At 39.1% G+C, this 14,501-nt stretch overlaps 1 protein-coding gene across 3 annotated transcripts in view; it reads right to left on the bottom strand.

Annotated features, from left to right (window-relative positions):
* Positions 1-14,501, bottom strand: part of SORCS1 (sortilin related VPS10 domain containing receptor 1) — a 483,063-nt gene that overhangs the window by 171,532 nt on the left and 297,030 nt on the right. For all 3 annotated transcript variants that reach the window (XM_044382096.3, XM_057308722.1, XM_044382097.3), the window contains exon 4: positions 1,937-2,095. In XM_044382096.3, the coding sequence (XP_044238031.1) occupies positions 1,937-2,095 (159 nt within the window). The remainder of the gene's footprint in view (positions 1-1,936; positions 2,096-14,501) is intronic.

The following is a 14,501-nucleotide window of genomic DNA, read 5'->3' as shown; positions in this document are numbered from 1 at the left end:
TTTCTCTTATGTGAAGTGTGATCCTCCAAACAGAAATATGACATATATTCTTTAAGGTCAAGGGGAAATCATTTCATAAGATCTCCATCTCCTGAACTTCGGGCTGCCAATTTCATATAATACGGCCAGCTACTTCTGGGTATCTATTATGTGTGAATGACGGCACTGACTTTCTGGCCTCTCTCAGACTACTGGTGAACTCATGTGCATTTATCCTCTCTTCCCACATGGACTGAAGGCTTCTTGATAAAGTTATTTTAGACCAACATTGAACCATGATGAGCACCTAAAACAGATGTGGGGCCTAATATATATTTTTTTCAATCTCATTGTACACACACCTGCAAGTATACTGATCTGTACAAATGTATTTTAAGGCAAAGAAGCCAACACCAAGTACTGTGCACCAAGTGCCATGGCTGAGTTGGGGCCACAACTCAGATGTCCTCACTCCTTCATGGCTGTCCACTCTGCCACAGTGATTGTGGCAGGCACTGTCCGAAATGCTGGGGCATGAAGGGTTATGTTTCTGGGCGTCTCCCCCAGCACAACGGCAGAGATGCATAGTTTTAACTTAGGCAGGTAAATCTGGCCCTCACTGCACCTCTGGCATCGGGGAGAATCAAGCAATTGTTAAATAAAATACAATAGCCCAGTGGAGTAAATGACTACTGCTCTGTGTCCTGAGCTGCTCAGCCTCACCTCTGGTAATGGCACCATCTTGGACCAGATGCACAGTGGCTTGACTCCAGGAATGGAATTGTACATTCTGCTGAAAGGGTAGGCAGGCAGCTTAAGAGGAAAAAAATACTAATTGTAAATCTTTTCTATTTTTAGGCTTAATGTGCATTTTATTTGGCAGTAAGGGCAGCATGAATAAAATTCCAGTCCTGAGACTTTTAATTTGCTTCCTCCAAAATCCCCGTGTCAGTAGAGACCTTGGAAGGTTGCTTCCACCATTCCTCTCCCTTCAGGAAGAACCCCGCACGTCGGCATCCTCCCAACAGAAAAAAAACCCTGAGTACCCTCCTCACTCACAGAAGTCCAGTATTTCTCCAAATATATGTAATTTCTAGCACAAGATTCCTATAAAAATAATTTGCAGGATAACGTCACTGAATCATACACTTCACAAAGAGCATTCCAATGTTGCACCTATTTTCTGGTTGGCTTTTATGGCTAGAGTCTGATATTTGACTGTGACTCTTTTATTTTATTCTATTTGTTGTTGCTAGCCTTATATTCTGCCCGAAAATGTAAGTTTTTCAAAAGCAGGAGCTAAAGGTATTTTATAGTGTATCTGTAGTATAGAGTACATAATATATTTTATAGTATGTATCCCATAAAATACATACACATATCTCACACACTCACACACAACCTCATTAAACAGTTTCTGAAAAAAGAGACTTCTCTTTCAACCCAACCACCAAGAGCAGACAAATCCTGACATTACCTGACTTGAAATAATATCATCTATGGACATTATTATTGCTCCCCTTGCCATTTCTCTCACTGTTTTGGCAAATCCCTTGCTAGTGCTCTTCACCTTTTCAGGGTTGTCCTTCCCTATAAGGCTCTGAGAAGAGCTATGCGTCCTTAATCCAGAAAAACAATCACATCTCCACATGCACAAAACAGTCTCAAAATCCAAGGGGGTTGGGAGCTCCTCCTGGCCTGCAGCATCTAGGTTAAGAACCCCTTCTCCACCATGTCTTCCTTAGTGTCAGGCTTTTCCCTTATACACTGTTTCAGATATTGACACAGCTCAAGCAAGCACCCTGAAATCCTCTTTGCTGCCCCTGACCCCCTGGCTCAGAGTTCAGGCTATTGCAGAGAACAAAAGTCACCACCGAGAAGAAATGTAGAGATATTGGAGTGGCCTGTTCCCTGGAAAACCACGCACTGTTGTCTCAAACAAGGTAATCACACTCACCTTTTGGTCTTGGCTGTATGCCAGAATCCAGTCCTCTTGCTTGGGGTGGAAAAGCAAGCTTTGGATGTAAAAGTTCAGCCGGTACTTTTGATAGGTGGCCCCTTCATCTGAGCTGATCAATAAGCTGCTCTCAATCTCCGGGTCTGTGAGTAACATAATCTGCAGCCAAGAATTGTTGGGGAAAGAAAACAACAAAAAGTTACGTTTACAAATTTACAAAACTTAGAAACAAGCTAAATTTTTGGAAAGAGAGGAAAAAGGAGCAACGAATGTTTGGTCAAAGAAGGACCTGGACTCTCTCTGCCTGTTTGCTCTCCTGGACCTAGGCCATGAAACTATTTTCTTTAAAAAAAACTCAAAGAGGCAGACAAGGTGGAAGGAAGGAAGAGGACACAGAGGAGTGCGTTTTATTTTCTTCTGTTCCTTGTTTTTTCCAAAGGTTATTTCCTTATTCTAAATTCTGTCCCACTCTTACCCTGACCTCAGCTCTCTTGCCTATTGTGCCTTGTCTACTTTCCATTTTGGGGGAACTAAAAGAGCAAGGTTTGTCATAGTCCATTGTGGTTAAGGTGGAAAGAAACAGAAATAGAATGGGCTCCATTGGTTTTTCTCTCTTACCATAAGCCCTCTTATTCATATCAATGCTACCCCCACAGGTCATCTTACCTTTAGTCTGATTTTCTGAGTCTTGACTCAAAGGCTGGGCTTTCTCTAGAAATTGCCACCTTTTAACCTATTTTATAATTTCCTTTTTTATTTTGCTTATCATCTACATACTTCCTACGAGTACATAAACTCCGTGAGAACAGGGATATTGGATATTTCTCTTTTTCTGCCCCATAGGTATATTCCCAGCAGCTAGAGTAACAACCAGCATCTTTTACAGACTCCATAAATATTTTCCAAATGAATGAATAAGTAAATAAATGAATGAATGAAAAGAGTTTTCAAAGCTGTCACCTGGAAGTAGAAAGACGCCCACGACAGTCTGAGCAGATATGAATGGAAGTGCCATGGAAAGAGCAGCTGGGTGTCCTTCTCAGTCTTTAGCCTACTGACCAAAGAATATGCTTTACATGTGGAAACATTCACAGCTTCAAACGCTTTGTACTTTCTTGTTAGGACAGTTGACTGTGGCCAGAGCAGTGGGAACCATCCACAATAGGAACAAGATGGAGGAGCTGCCCTGAAAACTGCTTTTTATTCTCTCATTTTATGCCTCTAGGAACGTGTGATAAAGTACCTCATTCCTGAGTCTCTGCAGGTCTGCTTTCACTCAGTCAAAGTGCGCACCTAATGCCTCCAGACAGGTGGCCTTAATGCTACCCACTGACTTCTTCCCCATCAACTTATTAATTGGCACTTTCTGAGTTTGGTTCGGAGAAGCATGAAAGATGTGCTTAATGTGTGGCCATATGAAGAGAAATCACTGCAGCCCAGGGTTTAAAGATTGCCAGCTAAGGATGCAGCAGTTCCAGGAAAAGAAGAGAGAGGAAAGAAAAAAAAAAAAATAGAGCCGTGTCATAAAAGACCTGCATGCCAGACAAACACACAGAGCTTTCTCAAGCATTTGGAGGCAATCATATTAAAACCTCAGAATAGTTAGTGTCATCTTTGAAAGTGGTGTCCTGTCAGTGCAAATGGCACATGAAGAGCACACACCAGACACATGCAGACTGAACTGTGTTTATGTAACCCAGGATGAATTCAAGGTTCCTTGCCATTCCTTCAACCTGCCCCTTTGTGAAGAGGAGAAAGGGACGTGGTGGAGTGAGTGGAATCCTAGCTGTCAGCTGCACTCTGGACAAGATGAAAAGCACACACGAAACTGGAGACTAATTGCCTCGTCGTTCCATGTTCCAGTGAAGCCACTGTCTACCAACCAAGAATTGTGACAAAGTTATATGGGTTTCTCCGTCTTGCATTCACTAAGCAGACAGTGTCCGCTCATCAGATGGCTGAGACAGAACCACCAGGTAGCCTACTCAGTACAGACTCACACGCCTTCGCCTTAAAATCTAGTGTATGCATGAAGCAAGGACGTTCACATGGCTCCTAAATTCACAACAATACTTCCAGGTGATTTCATATTTATTGGCACATAAAAACTGTCATTTTCCAAATAACAAATAAGTCATCAAACGATCGCATTGCTTTGTGTCTCCAACCACAATTAACAGTAATATAGAACAACCTTTTGGCACTACGGCCAAAAAGTCATTTCCATAATAACATAGAGTGGCTCAAATTTATAGAGCATCCATGGTCTCAGGCAAGGTGATTTTTTCCCTCCTCTGATTTTCTAGTTCCCTGTTAACCAATACATGTTTTCCTTTCCTCCCGTGAGTGCAGATTTCACCACCTGCTTCTCCTGGCAGACTATTTCATCAAAATAAAAACAGTAGGCCCACGGAATATCCTCAAATCAAGCTGATTTTCATGCGTTATCTAAAATATTTTTGATACTCATATGTTCTCCAAGTCAGCAGACTATATGAGATCTACTGCTTCCAGATAATACCAGATGAAGGAAGGTAGAATAACACAAATACTTTCAAACATATGGATACTTAATACTGAATAAACAAAACTCATGGTTTCGTTTGTTTTTATTCTGAGTGCTAAAAATCTGTAGACCAAAATCTCACCTTTTCTCTACAGTCTTCACCTGAAACCCTCTATTTGAAAATCTGACCTTCCGGAAATGATGGAAGCTATCAGAAAAGTCCCCCTGTCAGATTTATAGATGGGTCTGAATTACACAAACCTTCCAGTGGTCCCTCTCTCAAATCTCTGCTCAAATCCACGCAAAACAAACAGGTCAATCTGGATCCATTTTTTTAAGCCATTTTTTATTGCACAAACTTTGTAAGACTGCCAGCAGAATTCAAAATAAAAATAAATTGCTCATGACCCTATTCCTTCAACAAGTCAGACCATGTGTGTGCTTCCATCTACTTCTTTATTCACATCTCTCTATAACATCATGGATGTATTGGGTTTTTTCCATTTAATGTTATGACCTATGTTCATTTCCAACTGAAACATAAATATGCAAATGCATGTACACACATGAGTATATACCATTGTGTACAATGTATCTCAATTACTTAATCACAGCCTTCAACATAATTAGGTTACAATCAGTGCAGTGGTTGAATGGCAATAAGTTCTTAAATTATTAACTGAATAAACAGAATTTTATTATTTCAGCCTTTAAATTTAAATTTCTTTAGCAATTTATTCCTAAATAAGTTAGGTTTGTTATGTCCTTTTGAAGATTATTAAAAGTAAATAAGTTAACAATAAAGAATTTAAGCAAGATCTAAACAGAAAATGTTTAACCTATCTGAGAAAAAGAAATAATGTAAAAATAAATGTGATCCAATCTTTAGACATAAAGGATGTCATTTATAAACAAAGTCCTATCTTCTCAAGAAGGTGTTCTCCTGGAAAATATTATCAAAATAGTACCTTAAAGTTGGGGGATACTTCTCAAAAAATAACATTACATTTCTTGGACATGTTCAATGATCCCTGGTTTTGCTGGTTTGTACCGGCTCTCTGTCCCCTTCTGGCTTTTCATGTTTAATCCTCTGCATTCTTAGAATATGATCACAAGGAGGGAATTTTAGGAGGATTCATGCAAAAGGCATGAATCTAAACTTTGCACAGTTCCTCAAGTGAGCTCTCTAAGAACAGGGGTCTTTGCCTGGCATAAAGCGTGGTCCATAGTCAGTCCATCCATCTTTTAAATAAACAAATGAATGAACAAATCAGGGAATGAGTGAGTGAGTCGTCTTCATACCTGACTTTGGCTGAAAGCAGTCCATGGACCCCTGTGACATTGAGCGTCTGAGTCCTCTGGAACAAATCTCTGCTGTTGTACTTGGAGGCAAGAAGGGTTGAGACAAGGGGAGGAGTGCGTCTTTAACAGGAAAGTAATTATTCTCTGTTCAGATCAGCCCATGAGTGATTAGAACCAGTTTACTTATGCCTTGCAGGGTGTGCAGACACTGCACCGACTGCATCTGCAGATGAATTGTTTTCCATAGAAAGTCAATAATGGTGACACAGGCTCCCGCCACCCAACCCTAAGCAATCATTCATCATCCACTTTGGGAGAAGGAAGAAACTTTATTTGCTTTTCCTAGAGGTGACAAATGAACATGAAATGCAATTTATAGATTTAAAATATGTCACTTCTCCCTTTTTTTGGTATTAGTCCTTCTGACAACCCAGTGTCATCAGAAATTAAATGCATCTTTACTCTCTTTGACTTGCTCCAGATTCAACATATGGTTACATGATGTAATTCTACAAAAGGTTGCCTGGCAGCCTTCTTTCTGATCCTTCTAGGTGCCTACTGAGGACATTCCTCCCTAAGGAATATAGCTACTACTTAGTTTTCCAGATTCTTTTCCTAGATGTGTTGTTCTTGGAATTCTGCCATTTACCTCGTTAGACAAGGTGGGAGTTAATAAGGGGCAGCTTTACCACCTCCAGGAACATACCTGTTCCTGACATTCCTTTGGTCCTAAATCAGAGTATTTATTTTATGTGTTGTTCGTTACTTGTTTGCTCATTTGTCTACCCCTTGTCATTCATGGACTGTAATCACGAAGAGGTAATATACTGGGGATATCTCTCTTGCTTTGCTTAAGGCTTAACTCAGATCCAGATGCCTGTATCACAAGTGCATAACAAATACTTTCCATAATGATAATGACAATGGCAAAGAAAAATAGCAATAGTAGCAACTGGGCACTCCAGTTATCTAACCACTGTATTCAAACAAGAATCTATCTATAAACACTATAAGAGGCTATTTGCAAACCTCTGGCTTCAATATTAAAAACAAATTAAGTAAAATTGAATCAGAGCACGTAAATAATTTGCTGATCAATGTAGGTGGAAAAGCTGCCTGTTCCCAATGTGAGCTGAGCATTTATCCTTCCCAGATGAGCAGAGGGTGGGAGCAATTAGTGCTTATCAATTGGCTACTATTTGGAGGATACTATTAAGGAGAGTTATACAGGATCCTAGAATGACCCATGAAAAGAAAATCACTGGAATACAAACAATAGCAAGAAAAGGACAGGGAAGTGATGAAATAGAAAAAAAAAAAAAGTTCAGATAAGTATACACTGATAGAATCTGTAGAAATGTGGAGCCAGTGTGCAATCACATGTCCTAAATCCCACTCCCACCCTCCCCCCAAACTCAGTGAAGCTCATCTAATGCACAATCCATGTTCATTAACACAAAATCGGGTCATTCAATACTAAGAGACTGAGAGAACGTTTGGGCAACTGACCATCTACTCATGACCTGAAAGCTGATTCAACGAAATTGCAGGGACACTTTGGCACTGTATTCTAAAGAGCTCCTTCTGTGAGCTTACGTTTAAACTTTTTTTTTTTTCTCTTAATGCAGACCCAAAGGCTTTGACTTTTTAGGGGAGAAAAAGAACTCTCAAGAAGTATATATTATAATTTCAGTACTCCACATGTCTCTTACTAGCACTGTCAGAAAACTCTACCTCTTAATTATTATTTTGCCCAACCCTACAGAGTACACAGAAAAAGAGCGAGGTTCACCAGGAATGAAAGTGTATGGGTTACACTCCTTGGAAGACATTTCAACAAAGAAAGTTTTAAAAAGACTTCTTAGGGTGCCTGGGTGGCTCATCAGTTAAGCATCCAACTCTTGGTTTCATCATGATCTCAGGGTCATGGGATTGAGCACTGAGCATGGAGCCTGCCTAAGATTCTTTCTCTCCCTCTGTACCCCTCCCGACTGCAAATAAAAAGGTTTCTTATTTCTCTTGGAATCTACTAAACATAATCCTCTCCTTTGACTCAACTTAGAGAATCTCAAACTAAAAAGCATCATTTCACGGTAAGACCCTGCTTCCATTACTGTGGATGAAACTGACCCTCCCACAAAGGAAACATGCTCATGGATATGGGAGGGCTGGTCTGCAAGGCTGAGCATAGGGATCATGAACTACAGGCCTGTTTTCCACAAGAAGAACCATCACCAAATTTTAAACCTGACCGTAGTGAATGTTGTTGTGAATGTGTGTACTTCTTCAGAAAAGACAAAGAAAGAGAGTGTGCTTACTGAAGGTCATTCATGTCAGGAGAAGAAGGAAAAACAAACTATAAATATATACCATAATCACAGGAAATAACACAGGGCCTGACTCCAAAGATGGATTTGAGTTTCATCTCCGCTATGTATCAGTTATGTCACTTTGAAGAGCTCATAGCTCACTTAATCTTTTCATGAGCCTGTTTTCTTGTTGAGAATAGTGATACTATAAAAAAGTTTACATTTATGGTGCATCTGTGGTGCACCAAACACTCTACTAAACCTTTCAAATAGTACTTCACTAAATTGCTTAAAAATACTTCAGGTAGATATTATGTCCATTTGGCAGATGAGGAAATGAGGCTTAGAGAAATGAGTTGTTTAGTTCAAGGTCACACAGTCAGTGTTTAAGTTATCTACGGCATACACTGCATGGGTCTATGTGTAGATTACATAAGATCATCTGTATGAAAGGAATACTAAGTTTCGTGCTAATGTTACTGTTATTACTTCACAAAGAATGGCACATTTAATACTACATGTTTTGCAAAAATATGATAGTTGAGTTCAAGAGAGGGGAAGGCGGGGAGAGAGAGGGAGACAGAGAGAAAGAAAGAGAGAGAGAGAAAGGGAGAGAGACTATATTGCAAATATCTCACAAACATATTGCCTAGATGGGAAAAGCAGGTTGGCCATAAGGAATTAGGAGCTAGGTAATGGAGACTCTCAGTAACAAAATGACTGGTAAGATATTCCTAAAGAAATAAAGATAATTTTTTGGCTTTATTTATTTATTTATTTATTTATTTATTTTGCCTTGAAATATAAATCTATGAAATCAAAATACCCAGACCTGCTTCACACTCAGATTTTTCACAATGGCCCCAGCCTTCTTTTTCTCACCCTTCTAGCATCTCTCCTCCAGAAGACTGGTTTTATGCTTTATCATACATACGGGTTACAAAAAAAAGACAGAAATTAGCAAAAAGCTCTGACTTAATAATAGCACAGGTGGTGAAACAAACATTTCCTCACAAGAGAAATCGCTAAGAAATTTATGCTAAAACCAGTAAGAATTATTCCAGTGTAACTGGTTTTCTAGGAAACAGATTATAAGACTAACTGGCATCTAAAAAAAGTCACTTTGCCAGAGAAATAGCTATTGTCATACTGAGGGGAGAGTAGGGAATATGGAATATTCATTAATGCTTAGCATTGTATCATCTGGTTTTTAAAAATGGGATTTTAGAGGAAGAGAATGGTGGACAAATTTGAGAAACAATTTTATTCGTGCAGCAACTATGGAGACTGATTAGATACCTTGAGAATATTTGAGCTTCCTTAAAAATCCCAGCATTATCCCATAGCCTCCGCTCAAACTCAATCAGAACACACTTCCAATGGGCATTACAAGTCCCAGAGTAACTTCTCTCTTAAATCCCCAAAGATCTATAAATGCCAAAAGGTTACATCATTTTAAAATGTTAGCTGCTATCAGAAGGAGCAGCAATGCTGAGAGAGGCGGACGTTCATCTTCTTTGCTCATGGGAAACTTTACAAGAAATGATGTTCATTTAATGATAAGAAATCTCTTTATTCCACCAGAAATGATAAAGGAGAAGAGGTGGGGAGGAAGAGCGAGCAAGAAAGAGAAGCTAACGGTATATTTTAACATTGATTTAGGTGAGGGACACACCATTTTTGGTTAAATCTCTAAGTTGTGCATTTGATTTTTAGATTTGATGTCAAGTTGAAGTCAAGAGAATGAAAAGAAGAGCCCATAGGAATGAATCTATTCTAAAAATTAGTGAACAGAATGTACCCACATTCTTCATTCCTTGCTTTACTTGTACCATCATCTTGACAAGTATGTTTTAGTTTTACTTACTTACATTAATGCTTCATGGCAAATGGGCAAATACACCAGGGTGGATCGGGGAAGATTCATGAAGTCTCAGCCACATGAGACCTTGCTAATGCATTTGGCTATTAAAGCTTTCCTGAGAAGACTGTGGAGACCACCAGGGGTTTCTCTCAAACAGGATTTGCAGATTAGTGAAGTGAGAATCGCCTCTGCAGCTCCAGGGCAAAGCTCCCAGGAAGATGGCGCTGAAGGGGAACAACCAGGAAGAAGTACCTCCTGTTAACAAGGAGATCTGTCTCATGCAAAAATTTTTTTCTTAGTTCTTCAATTCTTTAATGCCAGACACTGATCATTTCAAGTTGTTTTTGAGAGGCAGAAAAGGGTGAGTGTGATTAATTGACATGCCCCTGAGTATAATTACATTATCTGTTGCTTTTCCTCTATACTTTCTTCCTTTCTTTCGGTCAGAGCAGGTGAGAGCAGGTGATATAGTAGTGTGGTGTTTTAAGAAGACGATTTTTTTTTTTTCATGATTGCACTTTCTAGGCAGTTCTATATCTTGGGCTAATTCCATCTCAAAATCTGTATCTCATAAATAGCAGAACTGATACAATATATTAAAGAGAAAAGGACCTCTGTCCCACTTACTTATTGCTGTGTAACAAACTACCTCAGAACCATGGTTTAAGACTATTTATTTTGCTCATGGTTTTGTGGGTCAGGAATTCGGGAAGAGCTCAGCTGGGTAGTTAGTTTCGAATCCACGTGAGGTCAACTGTGGGGCTGGAACTGGAGGTTCCACTTCCCAGATGGCTTCTTCACTGATGTATTTGGCCTTAGCCTCTTGGTCTCTTTCTACATAGAAGGGCATTTTCTCCATGAAGTCTGATCTTCACAAAGCATTGCATTTTTGTGTTTCTTGGATTTCGTCATTGGTGGCTGACTTCCTCAAAGCGTGAGTGCCCCAAGAGCAAGTATTTCAAGAAACTCTAGTGGAAGGAGCAATGCTTCTTATGACCTGGCTTCAGAGGTCCCAGGACATCCATTTTGCCACATCTGATTGGATAAACAAGTCACCAATTCTGGGCTAGGTGTAAAGGGAGGGGAAAAACAGACTCTACCTTTTAAGGGAGGAAGAACACGTATACATGCATCCAAAAGGGTGGCAAGAATTGGTGACAGCCATCTTGGAGATACACGATGACAACCATTTTCTGTACAATTTGTCACTTATAATTATTAGAAGGAGGAGATGATGAAAAGTTTGTTCTTATTATTACATTCAGTATGAATAGCAAGGTCTTCTGATGATGGCACATTTGACATACAGATGACTTGAATTTGTCAGATTTTTCACTGGGTTCCAGCTACCTTAAACTATTTGAAGGCTGTATATTTCTAAACTGGTATCAATTCAAGGTGAATATTTATTGAAGACCAAACTATTTTTATTGTTAGTCAATCACAGAGACATCAAGAGACCCAAGGTCAAGAAATTCCAGGCTGTGGATTTTTAGGGTGCATAAAAGACCCAGATTAAATTACAGAAGGATACATGTGTTTAATGTCCATTAAAGTATGTATAACTAAGTCTTTATTAAGAGAGATTATATCTAGGTATTACAATCCCATCATTTAATTAAGGATTTGATACTTTTTAAAAAATGGGATTCTTAAGAGCAAATAGTCCTTGTCTCTTTATGCTCACAACAAAAGTACCAGTATCAATTGCAATATAACCTAGCAATTGAAAGCAGAATATTTACTGTTCTCCTGGGCCTTAAAAAAAAAAACAAAACAAAACTGACTTTTAGGTAACCTTGGACCAACAGAAACAACAAAAGGCAATTTGGGTTTGAGGGTGAATGGTTGTATGGTAAATGTGTCCCAGAAACATATAGAAATATCAATTTTTATCATGGCACAGGCCCGTGTAAAACCATCCAAAATTTTTATTTTATGTTTTTTTTTTTAATTTTATATGCATCCTGCTGCATAACTCAATTCCTACTGATACTATGCCAACCCTATAAAACACTCATCTGCTCGAAGTTACTACCAACAGGGAATTCACGCTTTAAGAAAATAACCACAAAATCAGCTCTCTTGACTTGGGTGGTATTTCTTAGCACCCCGATTCAAAAGGAAAAAAGGGCTCCCACAGTCAGTTAAGCATCTGCCTTAGGCTCAGGTCATGATCTCAGGGTCCTGGGATCGAGCCCAGGGTCGGGCTCCCTACTCAGCGGGGAGTCTGCTTCTCCCTTTCCTTCTGCATCCCCCATCCACTCAGGCACTTGCTCTCTCTCTCTCAAATAAATAAAATCTTTTTTTTTTAAAGTGTTCAAAAAGAACAAAAATTTTGTACCTCTGCAAACAACATGTTATGTATCTGAGCTAATATCATTTATGAGTCTTGTCATCACAACTGCTCAGAAGTTAGCACCCTTAACAATTAGACTGATTCTTAATCAAGGTGCTATCATACACTCCAATTATAAAAGTGCTATTCTATTTTGTGACTGTACAAAAGCATTTTTAGATTGAGATTCATACATATGATGAGTCGGATCCACCTGTAAAGACAGACTCATTTACAAAGTTGGCTGATGCTGATTTAAGAGTTGCTTTGACCATATGACAGCTTACAGTCAGTTTGGCTTTCTTTGAATGAATCCTAGATAGGGTGAACATATGTCAGAGTTTGTGCAGGACAGTCCTGGTTTAGTCATGTTGTATCATCATAAATATTATTCCTGACACTCAAAAATGTATGGTTTGGGCAGTAAATTAGAAGTCATCCTTTATCTGAAATCATTTCTTTATCTGAAACTCTCAGAAAAATTATTACAGAAGTGGAAACTGGGCAATTTAAAAACAAAACAAATAAGAAACAGTTTAATTACATTTAATGAAAGAAAAAAAAAATCTTCAAACTCATGGATAGACCCACTCTTCCCTTCACAGAATATACCAGGTATTATTGACCTTTCTCTGAACCCCAGGGTCATGAAAATATATCTCAATTAATTCATGTTATATGATACAGTAACACTTTCTGGAACTACTGAAGTGTGCTAAGCTCTCCACTGAACATGAAATAGTTCTCTGAGGTCAGATTATTCTTCTCATCCCACCCACAGCCTTTCCACTGTCAGGTTCCTGCTAATTTAATAGAAACCTTTCTTCCACTTTCAATTTAAATATTTCTCCTGATGAAGGATTTTATAAATGAGGAACACATGTCCAAAGTAAAACCTGTCTTCAAACCAATTTGGGGCAGCTGGGTAGTGCAGTCGGTTAAGCGTCAGACTCTTGATTTCAGCTCAGGGCATGATCTCCGGGTCCTGGGATAGGGCTGCACATCAGGCTCCTCGCTCAGTGGGGAGTCTGCTTGAGATTCTCCCTCTCCCTCTGCCCCAACCCCCCCAAAATAAGAAGATAAATCTAAAAAAAAATTAGTTATGTTTTTCTAGAAACCTTACTCAAATATGTGGATCATGAAGTGAAGCCTCACTTGGGAAACAGTGACTAGCTACGTCGCAGTTCTTAGACATTCTCGACTTACGCTTGGATGGAATAACCTACGAGAATGACCTGTTTCTCTTTAGTATCCTCACCAATCATGGTCTTTTCCTCCAAAGGCCACACATTAACTGCAGCTCAGTCTTGACTACTGGGGAGCCCCTCAAACCTGGTCCTTCCGCAGTTCACAAACAGCTGGCACTGGACCTAATTCCCTTAATTCAGAATAAAAGGATGAAGACAGAAGGCACCCCCAGTGATAGGAGGACAGGTGTTTAAGCTACTCCGCAGGTTTCTAGGTTTTGCTAAACATGATTGTGCCAAAGGTATGATAATTTTGGTTTTTAATTATTCATCTTGCTTTAAAATCTAGCATTTCTCTTCAAATATGAGCACGAATTAACATGTATTCATTACAGTAAACTTTGAAAAATGCCCCCAAAAGTGCTTAGGGAAAAGAAAAGAAAAATCATTCAATCCCCACTAGGCAGAGATAATTATCACTCATGTGTTGATGTTTGCTTTACCAATCTTTGTTTCTATGCAAATAGAGATACACACAAACATACAGAAATGGGGAAGGGGAGAATGGGAAGGAAAAGAGAGAGGGAGAGAGTGAAAAGAGATTTATATAGAGAGAGAGTACCATGCGATACTTTCTGTTTTTTAACCTGCTTTCCTCACTTTAAAACGACGTGGCAAACATTGTCCAGGCTATTAAATATTCCCCTGCGTTATCACATTTTATTGGATACACAGAATTTGATCGTATGGATACGGCACTATGTAATTAATACCCTATTAGTAGGTGTCCAAATTTCACTAATACAATCTTATGAACCAATGTTCATTAATATTTCTTACATCAACTATTAATCCTTCAAGTAATTTCCTCAAAGTAGAATTTATGGATCAAAGAACGTGAATTCTGTAAACCCCTTTGATTCATATGACCAAATATCTTTCTGAAAAAGAGAGTACTAATTCATAGTTCCTTGGCAGGGCTTGGGAAGTACCTATCATCAACAGGGGATTGTTTTCCTCTCTTTCTATAATGTTTTCTAAACTGACTAGGGAAAAAGG

Source organism: Ursus arctos, unplaced genomic scaffold, assembly GCF_023065955.2.
Source record: "Ursus arctos isolate Adak ecotype North America unplaced genomic scaffold, UrsArc2.0 scaffold_7, whole genome shotgun sequence".
Taxonomy (NCBI): Eukaryota; Metazoa; Chordata; class Mammalia; order Carnivora; family Ursidae; genus Ursus; species Ursus arctos.
The sequence above is the reverse complement of the archived record's forward strand: the minus strand, read 5'-3'. Positions and strand labels throughout refer to the sequence as shown.